General features: G+C 38.5%; 1 protein-coding gene across 6 annotated transcripts in view; it reads right to left on the reverse strand.

The window, feature by feature from the left end:
- Nucleotides 1–19,365, reverse strand: part of ARHGAP32 (Rho GTPase activating protein 32) — a 322,139-nt gene that overhangs the window by 60,693 nt on the left and 242,081 nt on the right. For 5 of the 6 annotated variants that reach the window (XM_027578842.2, XM_027578845.2, XM_027578844.2 and 2 more), the window contains one exon: nucleotides 19,239–19,320. The exons of the other annotated variant lie outside the window; for it this stretch is intronic. In XM_027578842.2, the coding sequence (XP_027434643.1) occupies nucleotides 19,239–19,320 (82 nt within the window). The remainder of the gene's footprint in view (nucleotides 1–19,238; nucleotides 19,321–19,365) is intronic. 6 annotated transcript variants of the gene reach the window in all.

A 19,365-nucleotide genomic window follows, 5' to 3' on the forward strand; every position in this document is an offset into this window, starting at 1 on the left:
CAAAAACCGCTGAGTGTGGAGTAAGGTCTATAATCTCGTTCACTGCAATGTGACCATGTCAGTTTCCTGGTTTGGAGAATGTGCTACATGTTATGTAAGATGTTAAAACTGGGAGGTTGGGTTTTGAGTAAATGGGATTTCTCTGTACTATTTCTGCACCTTATTCTGAGATGATAAGTATTCAAAATAAAAAGTTAAAACAATATGGCTGACTGAAAGCATCACGTTTTGTCTTCCAATGACTGCTGATGGCACAGGACAGGTCACTTGTTATTTTTCTCTCATATTTAACACAATGTCTAGAGGCTATCCTGTGAAGCACTAACATGTGTCTGTGGGGGTGATGGTGGCAACAAGAGAATTCACTGGGAAGGCAAGAGCTACATCCTAATCATTCTATTCTAAGAATTAGCTGAATTATTCAAACCTTTCACAGTATGTCTAAAAATCCTGCAGGTTTCACGGCCAGAAATATATCCTGAATCCAACCACGTCTCCCCACTTCCACGGCTACCGTGCTGCTCTGAGCCACCGCTGTCTCTTGCCAGGCTCATTACAATCGCCACTGCTAGTCTCTCTTTTCTACCCATGTCTTCTCCTTTCCTTAATACAGCAACCAAAGTGATCCTCTAAACAAGGTCAGCCAAGTCAAGTGACAGCTCTGCTTCTAATGTCGGGGCATCTGGGTGGCTCAGATGGTTAAGCGTCTGCCTTTGGCTCAGGTCATGATCTCTGCGTCCTGGGATCGAGCCCCACATCGGGCTCCTGGCTCAGCGGGGAGCCTGCTTCTCCCTCTCCCTCTGCCTCTCTCCCTGCTCATGCTCTCTCTCTCTCTCTCTGTATCTCTGTGTCTCAAATGAATAAATAAAATCTTAAAAAAAAAAACAACCTTCTAATGTCTTCCCATCTAATTTTAAATGAAGGCCAAAATCCGTACAGCGGCACTGAGGCTCCAAGGAGAACCTGACCCCCCTTCACCTCCAAACCACATCTCACATCACTCACTGCTCTAGTCAAACTGCCTCCCAGCAAATCCTGTGACAAGCGAGGCATACATCCAGCTCAGCACCCTCACATCTGCAGTTCCCATCTGGAAAGCTCCCCCCAGATACATGCATTGCTCCCCTCCTCATCTCCTTCAGGCCTCTGCTCAAAAGCAACCTTCTAATGAGCCCTTCCCAAGCACTCTGCCTTCCTTTGGAATTATAACCCCACATGAGCCACATCCTCACACTTCCTAAACCCTGCACCCCCTTCTAGGTTTCATTTTTCTCCATAGCACTTACCTACCATGTTATCTATTTTACTTGTTTGTTCACCTTCTTCTCTCCCTCTCATCACACTTGAATATAAACCCCAAAATGACAATATTTCTGTCTATTCTGTTTGCTGTCTTAGCCCTAGGACTTAGTTAGTATCCACTCCATAAATTCTGATCAATGAATAATACTGGAAATGACCAAAACTGGAAAAGGTTCACTTACTTCAGGTAAGGAGAAGACTGATAAGAGGACTGGCCCTAGCACTGGCTAAAGGGCGTACACGAGGGTCAGGAAACATTTCTGATTACTAGAGTGGGAACTGTTCATGTCTGGATTTCTGATTACTAGAGTGGGAACTGTTCATGTCTGGATTTCTGATTACTATAGTGGGAACTCTTCATGTCTGGGGTGCCTGGGTGGCTCCGTCAGTTAAGCACCTGCCTTTGGCTCAGGCCATGATCCCAGGGTTCTGGGATCGAGCCCTGAGTTGAGCTCCCTGCTCAGTGGAGAGCCTGTTTCTCCCTCTCCCTCTGCCCCTCCCAGCCCTGGCCCACTCATGTGCTTGCCCTCCCTCTCTTGATCTCAAATAAGTAAATAAAATCTTAAAAAGAAAAAAAGAAATTGTTCATGTTTATAATTATCAGTCAACTGTTTTAGAGCAAACATTATATATAAAGGATGTAAATTAGGATAAAATAAAATACCTGCCAACAAGCAAAACAATTTAGGTGTGGAAAAAAGACACAAAAAATGAAGTATTGAATTCAAAATAAGAAAACTCATTACTGTACACTACTTCCAAATGACTGACACAAATAATAGCTACTGCAGACTAAAATGTAGTCCCTTGTTACTCAAAACATAGTCTTGGGACCAGGATCATGGAATTACCTGGGAGTTTATTACAAATGCAGAGCCTCAGGTCTGGCCCTAGACCCACTGAATCAGGATACACAGTTTTTAATACTATCTGTCAAGCAAAATGAACATACATTCAAGTTTTTGAATATAAACTTGATATATATAATATAAACTAGCAAGTTTTTGAAGCAGTAGCCTGAAGAGCTTTTGTGAAGAACATACTAAGTCATTTCTGGCAGTAGAAAGATCATAGTCAAGAGAAGGAGGGAAACCCAAAGTATACTGAGAGGTAAGGAAACAGGTTACTGACACTAAATATGAATTAGGTTACAAAGATCAGCTAGTTCCAGTATTTACAGAGCACCTCAAATTCTAGACTAAAGATTTTACACATAATTCTGGAACAGAGGGAAATCACTCAAGTTTTCTGAAGCCAGGGATTACCAGATAAAAGTTGTATTCTAAAAATTCATTTTAGTAGTGAATCTTAAAACAATAATTAATTATACAACCATTGCATGAACTTCTGTGAGGGAGACAAAGATGGATGAGACATACTTGTCCCTTGTGAGGAGACAGTAATTTCGTGGGCAAGTGACAGAACTACTATTCAATTTGGCTAGGTGTAAAACAGGAGATGGGGTTAGGGAGAGACGGTCAGGGAAGCTCTCACGGAGGAAGTAGGTCACCACCTGAATCTTGAAACACAAGGAGGATTACAAGTGGCTGAATTAGGGAGGAGAGCATTTCATGCTCTAGAATACTAGGAGCACAGGGAAAGCTCTGAGCGCACATGTGTTCAGAGCACACAGAAGCAGAGCCCAGCAGAGCACCCGGGGAGAAAGACTGAACAGCAGAGCGGAGAAGGAACATGACTGAAAGCGCTGTAACAAAACAGAGTCTGGAGTAATGGCTTATATGTAATGAGGAAAGACTGAGGGATAGTTTCTGGATTAATTAGAGAGGCATTAGAAAAGATGATGGCGGAACTGATTAAGCAGGGTCCTTTATGCACTTCTTGTCAGCCTCCATTTATTGCAGCTTTTGCCCTAATTTCTCTTCTGTTGGCATAAGCCTTGTGGACATCCAAATATGTTCTCATTCACTCCTACTGTAATAAAAGCTAAGCATATTAAATAGATACTTGTTTTGAGAGAGAGAACAATAAACTTTATCTCTACTCAATGTTCTAGAGTGGGACAAATTCTGGATTTTGAATTACTGAATAGCAAATGAGTTAATCTATGTCTTGGCACAGGACCTGACACATAGTAAGAGCTACGTAAGTGTTGGCCACGATTACCATCAGATGTCAGAAGACATCAGTAAATCCTAGTTGTGAAGCCTCAGGCAAACTGTCTGACCTCCCTGAGGCTCCATCTGTTAACAGAGGGCGTGGAAGGGAACAGAAATACACACCCTATCCTCAGTACCTCACAGGATTGTATCAAGATTCGAATTCCAATTCACATAATGGAAAAACAAGTATCCACAAACTCTAAAGCACTTTACAGATATGTGCTCTTATGAATCTTCTACCAGTTTTTCGCTGATAGAGAGTATGAAAATATTGTTATGCTGTTGCTTGCAATATATTCAAAAAGGAAACTCCCAAGGGCCTTCTACCATTTTGATACTCCTTTGTATCTTATACCAAGGCCTCCAAGGATACCAATTTTTTTTATTATGTTATGTTAATCACCATACATTACATCATTAGTTTTTGATATAGTGTTCCATGATTCATTGTTTGCGTATACCACCCAGTGCTCCATGCAGTACATGCCCTCTTAAATACGCATCACCAGGCTAACGCATCCCCCCACCTGCCTCCACTCTGAAACCGCCGGATTATTTGTCAGAGTCCATCGTCTCTCATGGTTCGTCTCCCCCACCGATCCCCCCCTTTCATTCTTCCATTCCCGCTATCCTTTTTTTTTTCACGACATATAACGTATTATTTATTTCTGAGGTACAGGACTGTGATTCAACAGTCTTACACAATTCACAGCACTCACCATAGTACATACCCTCCCCAATGTCTATCACCCAGCCACCCCATCCCTCCCACCCCCCACAAATCCAGAAACCCTCAGTTTGTTTCCTGAGATTAAGAATTCCTCAGATCAGTGAGGTCATATGATATATGTCTTCCTCTGATGGACTTATTTCGCTCAGCATAATACCCTCTGGTTCCATCCACGTCACTGCAAATGGCAAGATCTCATTCCTTTTGATGGCTACATAATATTCCATTGTGTGTGTGTGTGTGTGTGTGCGTGCGTGTGTGTGTGTGTGTGTGTGTGTGTGTGTGTGTGTGTATACATCTTCTTTATTCATTCTTCTGTCGATGGACATATTGGCTCTTTCCACAGTTTGGCTATTGTGGACATTGCTGCTATAAACATTGGGGTACACGTACCCCTTGAGATCCCTACATTTGTATCTTTGGGGTAAATACCAAGTAGTGCAATTGCTGGGTCGTAGGGTAGCTCTATTCTCAACTTTTTGAAGACTCTCCATACTGTTTTCCAGAGTGGTTGCTCCAGCTTGCATTCCCACCAACAATGTAGGAGGATTCCCCTTTCTCCGCATCCCCGCCAACATCTGTCGTTTCCTGACTTGTTAATTTTAGCCATTCTGACTGGTGTGAGGTGGTATCTCATTGAGGTTTTGATGTGGATTTCCCTGATGCCGAGCAATGTTGAGCACGTTTTCATCTGTCTGTTGGCCATTTGGATGTCTTCTTTGGAAATCTGTTCATGTCTTCTGCCCATTTCTTAACTGGATCATTTGTTCTTTGGGTGTTGAGTTTGATAAGTTCTTTATAGATTTTGGATACTAGCCCTTTATCTGGTATGTCATTTGCAAATACCTTCTCCCAATCTGTCAGTTGTCTTTTGGTTTTGTTGACTGTTTCTTTTGCTGTGCAAAAGCTTTTTATCTTAATGAAGTCCCAATAGTTCATTTTTGCCCTTGCTTCCCTTGCCTTTGGCAATGTTTCCAGGAAGAAGTTGCTGCGGCTGAGGTCGAAGAGGTTGTTGCGTGTGTTCTCCTTTAGGATTTTGATGGGACTCCTGTCTCACATTTAGGTCTTTCAACCATTCTGAGTCTACTTTTGTGTGTGGTGTAAGGAAATGGTCCAGTTTCATTCTTCTGCATGTGGCTGTCCAATTTTCCCAACACCATTTGTTGAAGAGACTGTCTTTTTTCCATTGTACATTCTTTCCTGCTTTGTTGAAGATGAGTTGACCATAGAGTTGAGGGTCCATTTCTGGGCTATTCTTTTCCATTGATCGATGTGTCTGTTTTTGTGCCAGTACCATACTGTCTTGATGATGACAGCTTTGTAATAGAGCTGGAAGTCCAGAATTTTGATGCCGCCGGCTTTGCTTTTCTTTTTCAACATTCCTCTGGCTACTCGGGGTCTTTTCTGGTTCCATACAAATTTTAGGATTATTTGTTCCATTTCTTTGAAAAAGGTGGATGGTATTTTGATGGGGATTGCATTGAATGTGTAGATTGCTCTAGGTAGAATTGACATCTTCACAATTTTTGCTCTTCCAATCCATGAGCATGGAACATTTTTCCATTTCTTTGTGTCTTCCTCAATTTCTTTCCTGAGTATTTTATAGTTTTCTGAGTATAGATCCTTTGCCTCTTTGGTTAGATTTATTCCTAGGTATCTTATGGTTTTGGCTGCAATTGTAAATGGGATCGACTCCTTAATTTCTCTCTCTTCTGTCTTGTTGTTGGTGTATAGGAAGGCCACTGATTTCTGTGCATTGATTTTATATCCTGCCACTCTACTGAATTCCTGTATGAGTTCTAGCAGTTTTGGGGTGGAGTCTTTTGGGTTTTCCACATAAAGTATCATATCATCTGCAAACAGTGAGAGTTTGACTTCTTCTTTGCCGATTTGGATGCCTTTGATTTCTTTTTGTTGTCTGATTGCTGGACTAGGATTTCTATTACATTGTCAAATAGCAGTGGTGAGAGTGGACATCCCTGCCGTGTTCCTGACCTTAGGGGGAAAGCTCTCCGTTTTTCCCCATTGAGAATGATATTCGCTGTGGGTTTTTCATAGATGGCTTTTATGATACTGAGGTATGTACCCTCTATCCCTCTACTCTGAAGAGTTTTGATCAAGAAAGGATGCTGTACTTTGTCAAATGCTTTTTCTGCATCTATTGAGAGGATCACATGGTTCTTGTTCTTTCTTTTATTAATGTATTGTGTCACGTTGATTGATTTGCGGATGTTGAACCAACCTTGCAGCCCAGGGATAAATCCCTCTTGGTTGTGGTGAATAATCCTTTTAATGTACTGTTGGATCCTACTGGCTAGTATTTTGGTGAGAATTTTTGCATCCATGTTCATCAAGGATATTGGTCTGTAATTCTTCTTTTTGATGGAGTCTTTGTCTGGTTTGGGGATCAAGGTAATGGTGGCCTCATAAAACGAGTTTGGAAGTTTTCCTTCCATTTCTATTTTTTGGAACAGTTTCAGAAGAATAGGTATTAATTCTTTAAATGTTTGGTAGAATTCCCCTGGGAAGCCATCGGGCCCTGGGCTTTTCTTTGTTGGGAGATTTTGGATGACTGCTTCAATTTCCTTCGTGGTTATAGGTCTGTTCAGGTTTTCTATATCTTCCTGGTTCAGTTTTGGTAGTTGATACCTCTCCAGGAATGCATCCATTTCTTCCAGGTTATCTAATTTGTTGGCATAGAGTTGCTCATAATATGTTCTTTTAATTGTTTGTATTTCTCTGGTGTTGGTTGTGATCTCTCCTCTTCCATTCATGATTTTGTTGATTTGGGTCATTTCTCTTTTCTTTTTCATAAGTCTGGCCAGGGGTTTATCAATCTTGTTAATTCTTTCAAAGAACCACCTCCTAGTTTCGTTGATCTATTCTACTGTCTTTTGGTTTCTATTTCATCGATTTCTGCTCTGATCTTTATTATTTCTCTTCTCCTGCTGGTTTCTAGGCTTTATTTGCTGTTTTTTCTCTAGCTCCTCTAGGTATAGGGTTAGGTTGTGTATTTGAGACTTTTCTTGTTTCTTGAGAAAGGCTTGTATTGGTATATACTTTCCTCTTAGGACTGCCTTTGCTGCATCCCAAAGATTTTGTACAGTTGTATTTTCATTTTCATTGGTTTCCATGAATTTTTTTAATTCTTCTTTAATTTCCTGGTTGACCCATTCATTCTTTAGTAGGATGGTCTTTAGCCACCATGTATTTGAGTTCTTTCCGACTTTCCTCTTGTGATTGAGTTCTAGTTTCAAAGCATTGTGGTCTGAAAATATGCAGGGAATGATCCCAATCTTTTGGTACCAGTTGAGACATGATTTGTGACCTAGGATGTGATCAATTCTGGAGAATGTTCCATGGGCACTAGAGAAGAATGTGTATTCCATTGCTTTGGGATGGAATATTCTGAACATGTCTGTGAAGTCCATTTGGTGCAGTGTGTCATTTAAAGTCTTTATTTCCTTGTTGATCTTTTGCTTAGATGATCTATTTCAGTCAGGGGGGTGTTAGAGTCCCCCACTATTACTGAATTGTTGTCAATGTGTTTCTTTGCTTTTGTTATTAATTGCCTTATATAACTGGCTGCTCCCATGTTAGGGACATAGATATTTACAATTGTTAGATCTTCTTGTTGGATAGACCCTTTAAGTAGGATATAGTGTCTTTCCTCATCTCTTATTACAGTCTTTGGTTTAAAATCTAATTTGTCGGGCCTGGGTGGCTCAGTTGGCTGAGCGACTGCCTTTGGCTCAGGTCATGATCCTGGAGTTCTGGGATCAAGTCCCGCATCAGGCTCCCTGCTCAGCAGGGAGTCTGCTTCTCCCTCTGACCCTCCTCCCTCTCATGCTGTCTCTCATTCTCTCCCTCTCAAATAAATAAATAAAATCTTTAAAAAATAAAAATAAAAAATAAAAAATAAAATAAAATCTAATTTGTCTGATATAAGGATTGTCACCCCACCTTTCTTTTGGTGTCCATTAGCATGGTAAATGGTTTTACACCCCCTCACTTTCAATCTGGGGGTGACTTTGGGTCTAAAATGATTCTCTTGCAGACAGCATATTGATGGGTCTTGTTTTTTATCCAATCTGATAGCCTGTGTCTTTTGATTGGGGCATTTAGCCCATTTACATTCAGGGTAACAATTGAAAGATATGAATTTAGTGCCATTGTATTCCCTGTAAGGTGACTATTACTGTATATCATCTGTGTTCCTTTTGGTTATGTTGCTTTTAGGCTCTCTCTTTGCTTAGAGGACCCTTTTCAATATTTCTTATAGGGCTGGGTTCCTGTTTGCAAATTCCTTTAGTTTTTGTTTGTCCTGGAAGCTTTTTATCTCTCCTTCTATTTTCAATGACAGCCTAGCTGGATATAGTATTCTTGGCTGCATATTTTTCTTTTTTTTTTTTAAAGATTTATTTATTTTGAGAGAGAATGAGAGAGAGAGAGAGAGTACATGAGATGGGGGAGGGTCAGAGGGAGAAGCAGGCTCCTCGCTGAGCAGGGAGCCCGATGCAGGACTCGATCCCGGGACTCCAGGATCATGACCTGAGCCGAAGGCAGTCGCTTAACCAACTGAGCCACCCAGGCGCCTGGCTGCATATTTTTCTCGTTTAGTGCTCTGAAGATATCATGCCAGTCCTTTCTGGCCTGCCAGGTCTCTGTGGATAGCTCTGTTGGCAGTCTAATGTTTCTACCATTGTAGGTTACGTATCTCTTCTCCCGAGCTGCCTTCAGGATTTTCTCTTTGTCTCTGAGACTCATAAGTTTTACTATTAGATGTCAGTGTGTTGACCTATTTTTATTGGTTTTGAGAGGGGTTCTCTGTGCCTCCTGGATTTTGATGCCTGTTTCTTTCCCCAAATGAGGGAAGTTCTCTGCTATAATTTGCTCCAATATACCTTCTGCCCCCCTCTCTCTTTCTTCTTCTTCTGGGATCCCAATTATTCTAATGTTGTTTCGTCTTATCGTATCACTTATCTCTCGAATTCTGCCCTTGTGATCCAGTAGTTGTTTATCTCTTTTTCTCAGCTTCTTTATTTTCCATCATTTGGTCTTCTGTATCACTGATTCTCTCTTCTGCCTCATTTATCCTAGCAGCTAGCGCCCCCATTTGATTGCACCTCATTAATAGCCTTTTTGATTTCGACTTGGTTAGATTTTAGTTCTTTTATTTCTCCAGAAAGGGTTTCTCTAATAACTTCCATGCTTTTTTCAAGCCCAGCTAGTATCTTTAATATCATGATTCTGAACTCTAGGTCCGACATCGTACTAATGTCCATATTGAGTAGGTCCCTGGCAGTCAGTACTACCTCTTGTTCTTTTTATTGAGGTGATTTTTTCCGTCTTGTCATTTTGTCCAGAGGAGAATAAATGAATGAGAGAAGAAAATGCTAACAGCATAACAGCGTCCCCAGAAAATATACTCTAAACAAATCAGAAAAGACCTGAAACCGGGGGAAAAGAAAGGGAAAGAAAGAAAAAGATAAAAACAAACAAAAACAGAACAAAACAAAACAAAAAAACAGACTATGATCAAATATGATCAGGCTGGTGCATAGATCAGTGCCACACACTAGATTTTGGGGGTATTTTGGTCTGTTAGAAGAAAGTGCCTCCCAAAATTTTAAAGAAAGAAAAACTTACATATGTACAAAATAAGGGTTGACATGATGAAGGGATGGAATATGACTGTAAGGATGAAAATTATAAAAAAATTTTATAAAAGGAATTGATAAGAAGTTGTTTGAAAGAAGAAAGAAGAGGATTAAAAAAAGGGCGGGAGAGAATATGATCAGCCAGGAGACTAAAACAAAGCCATACACTAGAGATTTAGTGTGTATTTTGATCTGTCAGAAGAAACTATATCTCAAAACTTTAAAGAAAGACAACCTATATATATATGCCAAAAATAAGGATAACTACTATGAAGAGATAGAATACGACTCTAAAAATGAAAAATAAAAATATTTTTTAAAAAAGGGATTGATAAGATGTTGGTTGAAAAAGGGAAAAAGAAAAATTCAAAAAAAAAAGTTAAAAAAATTAACTTTTAACAACTAAAGAATCATGGTATAAAAAGCCATGGACTCTATGTGCAGTATTCCCCTAGCTCTGGATTTCTGTCATTCTCACTGATCAGTAAACTTGGTCTTGGCTGGCTGTTCTTGCTGATCTTCTGGGGGAGGGGCCTGTTGCCATGGTTCCCAAACGTCTGTGCCAGAGGCGGAACTGCCCCGCCCTTGCCAGGCCGGGCTAAGTAATCAGATCCGGTTTGCTCTCGGGAGCTTTTGTTCCCTGCAAGCTTTCTGTTCAGCTTTGGAGGACGAGAGTGAAAATGGCGGCCTCCCAAGCTCCGCCCCAGAGAAGCCGAGAACTCGGGGCCCGCTCCTCAGTGCACCCTCAGAGAAAAGCAGTCAATCACTGCCGTCTCCCTGGTCTCCGGCCGCACTCCGTGCTCATCCGGCCTGTGACCGAGCGTTTCTATGTCTGGCACCCGACTCAGTGTGGAGTTTCTAAACCCAGCAGATCCCCACGGTGTGCTTCTGCGCCACTCCTCCTGGGGAGGAAGGGGAATCTCCCCGGTTCTGCCGCTTGTTGGGTCCCCGCTGGAGGAGCAGTGGCCTGACTGTGCCCCAGATCAGGGTTTATGGCAACCCGGAGCTGAGAGCCCGCACCTCGGTTCTGTTTCTTTAGCCGGCTTCCCCGCTCCGATCCCTGGGAGCTCTGCCGCACTCAGGCACCCCTGGTCGTTCTGTGACCCCGAGGGTCCTGAGACCACACTGTCCCAGCGAGGGTTCCACCCCCCCCACTTAGCCACTGGAGAGACGTCCCTCAGCGGAGCCAACTTCTGAAAGTCCCGATTTTTTGCTCCGCAGTTCTATCACTGGCCAGAAGCCGCGGACGGAGGCCCCCACTCCGCCGCCGTCTCTCCGCCCGAATATCGCCTCGGATTCACTTCTCCGCACGTCCTACCTTCCAGAAAGTGGTCGCTTTTCTGTTCAGAGAGTTGATGCTATTCTTTTCTCCGATCTCTTGTTGAGTTCGTAGGTGTTCAGAATGGTTTGATCCCTATCCAGCTGAATTCCTGAGACCAGATGAAATCCAGGTCTCCTAGTCCTCCGCCATCTTGCTCCGCCCCCTAAACTACTTCTTAATATAAGGATTTCATCAGTATTACATCTAATTACTAAGTCTTTCCCCCAAATGAAGGCCTCAGCTACTTCTCTGTCTACTAACCAAAAAATTCAGCTGTCACCAAAAAAACCAAAAATTTATAATGCAAATTCTATTCAAGTGGCCATCCAAAGAGGCTCCCCTCCCCCACCATGGTCCTATGAAAACTACCATAATTCATTTCTTTCAATGATATACTGTGACATGTTGCCATATAGATTTTACCAACAAATAATATACTAATTTCATATCTACATAAACTAAATCTAGTTTGTGACACTCTGGAGTTTAAATAACATAACAGTGTATAAGCATATATCAATAAATAATACAGCTGATACTTATGAAATATCCAGGGGCTTTAAATGCCTTATCCCTAATCTTCAAAGGAATCTTTTTAGATAAGGGAATTAAAATCAGAGAAGCCAAATGATATGCACCCACAGTAAAATGTGGCACAGGGATAAAAACTTAAGGTTGGAGCCTATGCTCTTGTCTCTTCAGCTGTGCTGCTTTTCACACATATACATAAATTGAATGAAATATCTAAGTTAAAGCTATTGTCAGAAAATATCTATTTTATGGGGTGGTTACATTAAGAAGGACCCTTGGAAATCACCTCTTTGGACCGGATGGAATTAAGGGGAGACACAATCAATTTACATATTTTATAAAGTAATACATGTTTACTGTAAAGGGATTAATACAGAAGCAAACAGAGAAAAAAATGAAATGTCTCTTGCTATTTCCATAATCCCATTCCCCTTTCCAGTTAGGCATGTATCCTTCCAGATCCTCTTCTGTGAATTTACAATGGGATTATACTATGCTGTGATTTGCTTTTTCATTTAACAATACATCACAGAAAAAAATTCCATATGCCTCTACCTCTTTCTTTTTGATGGCTGTAGGGTATTTCACAGTATGAAAATATCAAATCTATTTTGAACATGTGATTTCCAACATTTGAATATTAAAGCAATACTGCAAAGAATATTTATCTGGATGGGAGGTATACTAAAAAACACAAAGTGACCAATTCAAAAATGACAAAGGACTTTAAAAGGCATTTCTTTACAAATGGCCAAAAAGCACATGAAAGGATGCTCAACAGTATTATATTCTTGTACAATCACCACCAGGGTCAAGAGAACATCTTACTAGCACTCTAGAATCCTCTCTCTCCTACCCATCCCAATCATCTACCTCCTTCCTCCTTTCCCAAGGTAACTGATATTCTGACTTCTAACACTGCAGAGTGGTCTTGAGCTCCATGATTTTGAACTCTCTATCTCTGTGGAATTATACAGTGTATGTATGTATGTATGTATGTATAGCAGGCTTCAACATTTATTCAACTCAACATTTATTTCTGTGAAATTCATCCATATTGTTGAATATAGTTGTAACTCATTTCATTTTCACTGGTGTAGAAAAATCCATTCAATGAACATGTCTTCATTTATCCATTCCATTATGGAATACCTCTGAGTTTTCAAGTTTTTTGACAATTAGGACTAAAGTTGCTATAAACATTCTATATATACCTAAGAGTGAAACTGCTGGATCACAGGGTATGTGTCAAATTCAGTATGTAATGCCAAACAATGATTGTCCCACATTACACTCCTTCTAGCAGCATGAGAGAATTCCCACTGATATATATCCTTGCCAACCTTTGGTATTGTTATTCTTACATTTTAACCATTCTAGTGGACATGCATTAAAAAGAGTTAGTAAGATTTCAATTTGGATTTCCCTAAGTCCCTAAGACTAATGATATTGATCTTCTTGTCATATGCTTACTAAAAAGTACCTGTTCAAATTTTTACTCAATTAAACAAATCAGTTTATTAGTCCTTTTCTTATTGACTCTTTATATACTTTAGTTATGTGACCTTTGTCAAATATCTTTCTCATTTTGTGACTTGCCTTCTTCATTATCTTAATAGCGTATTAGGATGAAGTTCTGAACTTTAATTAGGTTTAATTATTGAGCTTTTCAGTTATGATTACTGTTTCTGTCTACCCCAAGATCATGAAAACAGGTCATGAAGATATTCTAATATATTATCTTCTGAAAGTTTCATTGTTTTACCTTTCACATACAGATCTGTAACTCTCCTCCTAGAAATGATTTTATATACAGGATTCAGTAAGAAATATGTACATGTATGTGTGTGTGTATGTGTGTGTGTATATATATCTCAAGGTAACCTAGCACCATTTATTGAAATGACTATCCTTTTGATAATGTTCTGAAATGCCACCTTTGTCATATACAAGTACCTATGCATTCACAGGTTTGTTTCTGGACTCTACTCTGTTCCACTCATCTGTCTACCCTTGAATCAACACCATCATCTTTTTTTTTAATTTATTTTTTTAAAGATTTTATTTATTCATTTGAGACACAGAGATAGAGAGAGAGAACATGAGCAGGGGGAGAGGCAGAGGGAGAGGGAGAAGCAGGCTCCCTGCTGAGCCAGGAGCCTGATTTGGGGCTCGATCCCAGGACCTGGGATCATGACCTGAGCTGAAGGCAGATGCTTAACTATCTGAGCCACCCAGGCACCCCAACACCAACATACTAATAAGTGAAATTTTAATAATAAATCTTGAGGCACCTGGGTGGTGCAGGCTGTTGAGCACCCAACTCTTGGTTTTGGCTCAGGTTGTGATCTTAGGGTAGTGGGATCAAGCTCAAGACGGAGGAATCTGCTTAGGATTTCTCTCTCCCTCTGCACCCTCCTCCCTGGCTCGCTTTCTCTCAAATAAATAAATAAATCTTTTTAAAAAAACAATAAATCTTGATATTTAAAATAGTAAGTTTCTCATTTTTCTGTTCTTTAAAACTGTCTTGGGTATTTGGGGCTCTGCATTTCCATATAAATTTTAGAATCGGTTGTCAATTTCCACAAAAATCCTACCTCAAAACTTGGGGCATTTATCAGCAACTTTGACCTATTGGGCTCTGAACCCCAATTTGTATTCCCCTAGCACTGTGACTTTCTCTACTCCATCAGTAGATACCCTACAGGAATAATGTCTCCATATACCGGGGTCACTCTTCAGGATGTCCTTCTGCTTAACCTTAGCTCAGTAAGTGTTTACTGCTTTATTAACTTTCCAATGCTTCAAAGAGATATTTTTATATTTCTGTCCAAATTTTCTGCTTTCAGAGGAAATGTTCTCTCTAAATTCCCTAAGCCCTTCATTTTAAGAAGTGCATACTTCAAAAATAAGCTTTGCTTTTGTCTTTGCTTTTCTCTTACCCTCTTTCCCTACCTTCCTCTCTCTCCCCTCTCCCTCCCCACCCCTCCAACCCCTCTTTTTCGTTCTTTCTAAATGAAAAGGTAGATAATGTGAGAAAATGAGGAATTCCACCATGAAAATTATAAAAAAGACAAAATGTTAATCTAAGAAATAAAATATGTAAGAATTGAAGAGTTTATTAGATGGGCTTAAGAGAAGCCTACAGGGAGAGAAAAATCAGTGAAATTTAAGATAGGTCAAACGTAAGTATCTAAACTGAGAAGAGGATGTGTGAGACAATATCAAAGAGTGTAACAGATGTGTAAAGAAAAAGAGAAATAGAAACTATTGCACAAAAGAAATACTGAAGAGATAATAGCTGAGAAAACTAAAAACCTGAAGAAAGAGATCAATAAATAAATCCAACTGCTCCAACAACTCCAAACAGGATAAACACAAAGGAAACCACATATGCTTTCCCTTCTTCCCCCTACCTCAACCTCATCTTCCTCCATCAAACCATAACCTGTAGTGACTGAACTAACTGCCAATTTCTTATGGACAAGCTTCTATCTTTCTTCCTCTTTTCTTTCCTCTTCTTGTCTTCCTCTCTCTTTCTCTCCCTCTCTCCCCCCTCAACCCCACTCTACTAGACCTTCTTCTTCTTAAAGCAGCATGGATACTTGCTTTCTTGATCAGGACATGGTGACTCATTGATTTTATTTTTGCATACACAAATAATTGAACATGTTGAGAACATTAAGAAGAGCTCCAAAGGGAAAATTTTTCCTAGTGCCCTTGTTGTGTAATAATATAGGGAGCTTTAAATTTCAGTCTCAAACTATAGCTGCATCTTTCAGATTTGGCATCTAACAGTAACAGATGGCAATGTTAAAAATAAATAGAACATTCAAGTTGTTTATACTGTAGGCAAAGACAGTTTTAAAGTGTGAAACAAGCCTGAGGCTTATAGAATTCACATCATCCCTTTCAAAATATATTAAGAATGCACATTTCCTTATGCTAACCCTGCAATGCTGCTCACAAAAGATAAAATATTAGCTTTTGAAGGTGTGCTTTCATTACATGACATCACTAATTTAGAATTAACAATGTCATACAGGTCTATTAATAGAAACTTACTTTCCAGAACTATCAATAACTGATTAGCTTTCTCAAGTTTTAAAAGCTCTGGAGGTTATCACTATTAAAATGTCACTTTCTCATTCAAAACATGAGAAAGTATTTAATTGGCACAATTTAATTCCAATATTAAGCTAATTTTTAAAAACTAAGTTTACAGTTTACCTCTGAGGCAGAATTATCAAAGACAACCCACAGACTTAATACCTAACAGGTTAAGTTTACACAGCAGAAATATATAAAAATAATGCATGAGAAACCACAATAAATTTTTGATGTTGAATTTAATAACTTCAAAAGAGTGACCACAAAAACCCATGATCACCTCAACAGACAGATAAAAAGTATTTGACAAAAACCAACACCCTTTCATGATAAAATCATTCAACAAACTAAGAACTAAGATAAAAGGCATCTATGTAAACCCCACAGCTAACATCTTACTTAATCGTGAATGAACAATGCTTTCTCCTAAGATCAGAAATGAGACAAAGATGGCCATTCTTAGAGGTCTTGCCAGGGAAATTGGGCAAGAAAAAGAAATAAAAAGCATCCAGACTGCAAAGAAGTAAAACTATCTCTATTCACAGATAACATGATCTTGAATATAGAACATCCCAAGGAACCCAACTAAAAAAAACTATTAGAATAAACATTTCAACAAGGTTTCAGGATACACGATTAGTATACAAAATTAATTGTGTTTCTATGCACTTGCAATGAATAAGAAAATGAAATCAAGAAAATAATTCCATTTACAAGAGCATCAAAAAGAAAAAATATAAATTTAACAAAAAATGAAAATTTATACTCTGAGAACTACAAAACCTTGAACAAAATTAAAGAAGTCTAAATAAATGGAAAAACATCCCATGTTCATGGATTGGAAGACTTAATAAATACTGATAAGATGGTACTACTTCCCAAATTGATACACAGATTCAATACAATCCCTATCAAAATCCAGCTGACTTCTTTGTAGAAAGTGACAAGCTGATTCTAAAATTCATAGAGAATTGCCAAGGACCCTGAAAAGCCAAATCAATCCTGAGAAAGAATAAACTAAGAGCAAAATTTACCACAAAACAAAAGTAATCAAGACAGGGTGGTACTGACCTTAACAGACATACAGATAGGTGGAATAGAACCAAAAGTCCAAAAATAAACTTATATGTCTAAGGTCAATTAATTTTTTACAAGGGAGTTAAGACAATTCAATGGGGAAGGAATAACCTCTTTTTCAACAAATAGTACTGGGACTCCCAGATGTCCACTGGAGTTGGACCTCACACCAGACACAAAAACTAACTCAAAATGAATCAGACTAAAACCTAAGACCTAAAACTATAAACTTCTTAGAATAAAATAATAGGAGTAAATCTTGACCTTGGGTTATACAAAGTCTTCATAAATAAGACATCAAATGCATAAGCAACTGAAGAAAAAATATATTGAACTTAATCAAAATTAAAAACTTTTATGCTTCAATGGACAGAATAAAGACAGGCAAAGACAACCCATAGAATGTGAGAAAAATATTTGTAAATCACATTACCTGATAAAGGACTTGTATCTAGAATATATAAAGAACACTTACAACTCAATAATAAAATGACAACCCAATTAAAAAATGGGCAAAGAATCTGAATAGATATTTCTCCAAAAACATACAAATGGCAATAACCACATAAAAAGATACTCAACATTATTAGTCATCAGGAAAATGCAAATCAAACTCACAAAGATACACCACTTCATTACCAGTTAGATGGCAACAATCAAAAACACAATAACAAGAATATGAAGCAACTAAAACTCTCATATACTGCCAGGGATATTGTAAAATGGTTAGCTACTTTGTAAAGCAGTCTGGCAGTTCTTCAAAAGGTTAAGTATAGAGCTACCATACGACCCAGCAGTTTCATTCCTAAATATATGCGTGAGAGATGAAAATATTTATCTACACAAAAACTTGTACACCAGTGTTCATAAACAGCATTACTCATAGTCAAAAATGGAAACGACTAAAAATGAGTTGATAAACTATAGTATACCCATACAATGGAATATTATTTAGCCATAAAAAAGAAATTCTGATACATGGATGAACCTTGAAAACATGCTAAGTCAAAGAAGCTGATAACAAAAAACCACATATTATATGATTCCATTTTTATGAAATGTCTAGAATAGGGAAATTATCTGTAAAGACAGAAAGTAAACTAGTAGCTGCTTAGTGCTGGGGAGCAGGGAGAGGTTGGGACACTGTCTGCTAATGGGTATGGGATTTTCTTTTCAGTTAATGATGCCATATTTTAAAAAAAGAAAGAAACCTATAGTCATTACAACCGCTAATGAACATTTACTGAGCAAGTACCCACTGAGAAAGTTTTTTTAATACTGTTTACGCAAAGAAGGGGGATTTAACAGAGGATAAAAATGTCTTGAAAAGAGACTAAGAATCCTGTCTCAAGTAGAATTGCAGAGAACACTGTTTTCAAGTATTTTTCTCTACTAAACAATAAAGGTAGTCTGCCTAAAATTTTAAAATTCCTACTTTCTGTTAAGAAATAAGCTTCAAAAGGGGTTATTGACCTTTATCTTTACCTAAATACTATAAGCAAAGATGGTATGATGTATGCTTTGGGGACAGAGGTGGGAAAATACTAAATAAGCTTTTTTTCCTTCTAATTCTTACACATAGGTCCTAACCCTAGAAAATACTTTAAGGAAAACAGTCCAAATAAATTCCGAGGCCCAGAGATTTTTTTTTTTCTTCTACTAGGGGCAGAGCAGGGAGAAGGGTGGAGAAAGGCAAAGGGAATATAATACAAGTAAGAGAAATAAATATGATTACTTCCTCTTTCCTCCAAAATCTTTCAATCTTTGTTTTGTTTTCCTTTAAAAAAATTTATATCACACTAAAAACTTCCAGGCTAAGTACTCTATACAATTTGCCTAGATCAAATCACCCCAATAAAAACAAAAACTTCCATTTTCTTGATTTCTACCCCCTGTGACACTGCTTTATTTATTCATAAGACAGTCCACATATTTACACAGCACTGTAAATACACTATATAAGTAATGAAAATACTGTTTAAAATAGTTTAAAAAAATAAAATAGTTTTGATGTTCATAGTCATTAAGTATACATTCCCTTTAATTTAATTTTCAGCTAATCGTACTATATGAGTTCTTTAAACTTGTCATTTCTTTCATCATTAATAATCTATATTCCTACTATATAACTACAAAAACAAATAATGACAAAGATTAATGGACCAAGTAGTTCTCTGAAATTATCTAAAATGTCAAATGCACCTTTGTGAAATAATCAATAGAGAAATAAGAATATATTAAAAATCAAAACCACATAAAATTAAGGGTTCATATTATGTCAATAAATGGAAAGAACAACAAAACAAGCTATGTGTTCAGCTAAAAGAGAAAATCTGTTTCTTTAAGCAGCTGATAAAATAACCACACTAATGAAAAAGTGTACTCACCTGGTTTGGGCACTGAGTTGGTCACTGACTGGGGAACTTTCTGATTAATTAATTCAACACAGTGTCCAGGGAAGAGTCCCACCTATGGAAGAAAAGCAGCAAAGAGAGGATTCTAAACCAGAGCACA

This window comes from Zalophus californianus, chromosome 11, assembly GCF_009762305.2.
Source record: "Zalophus californianus isolate mZalCal1 chromosome 11, mZalCal1.pri.v2, whole genome shotgun sequence".
NCBI classification, from domain to species: domain Eukaryota; kingdom Metazoa; phylum Chordata; class Mammalia; order Carnivora; family Otariidae; genus Zalophus; species Zalophus californianus.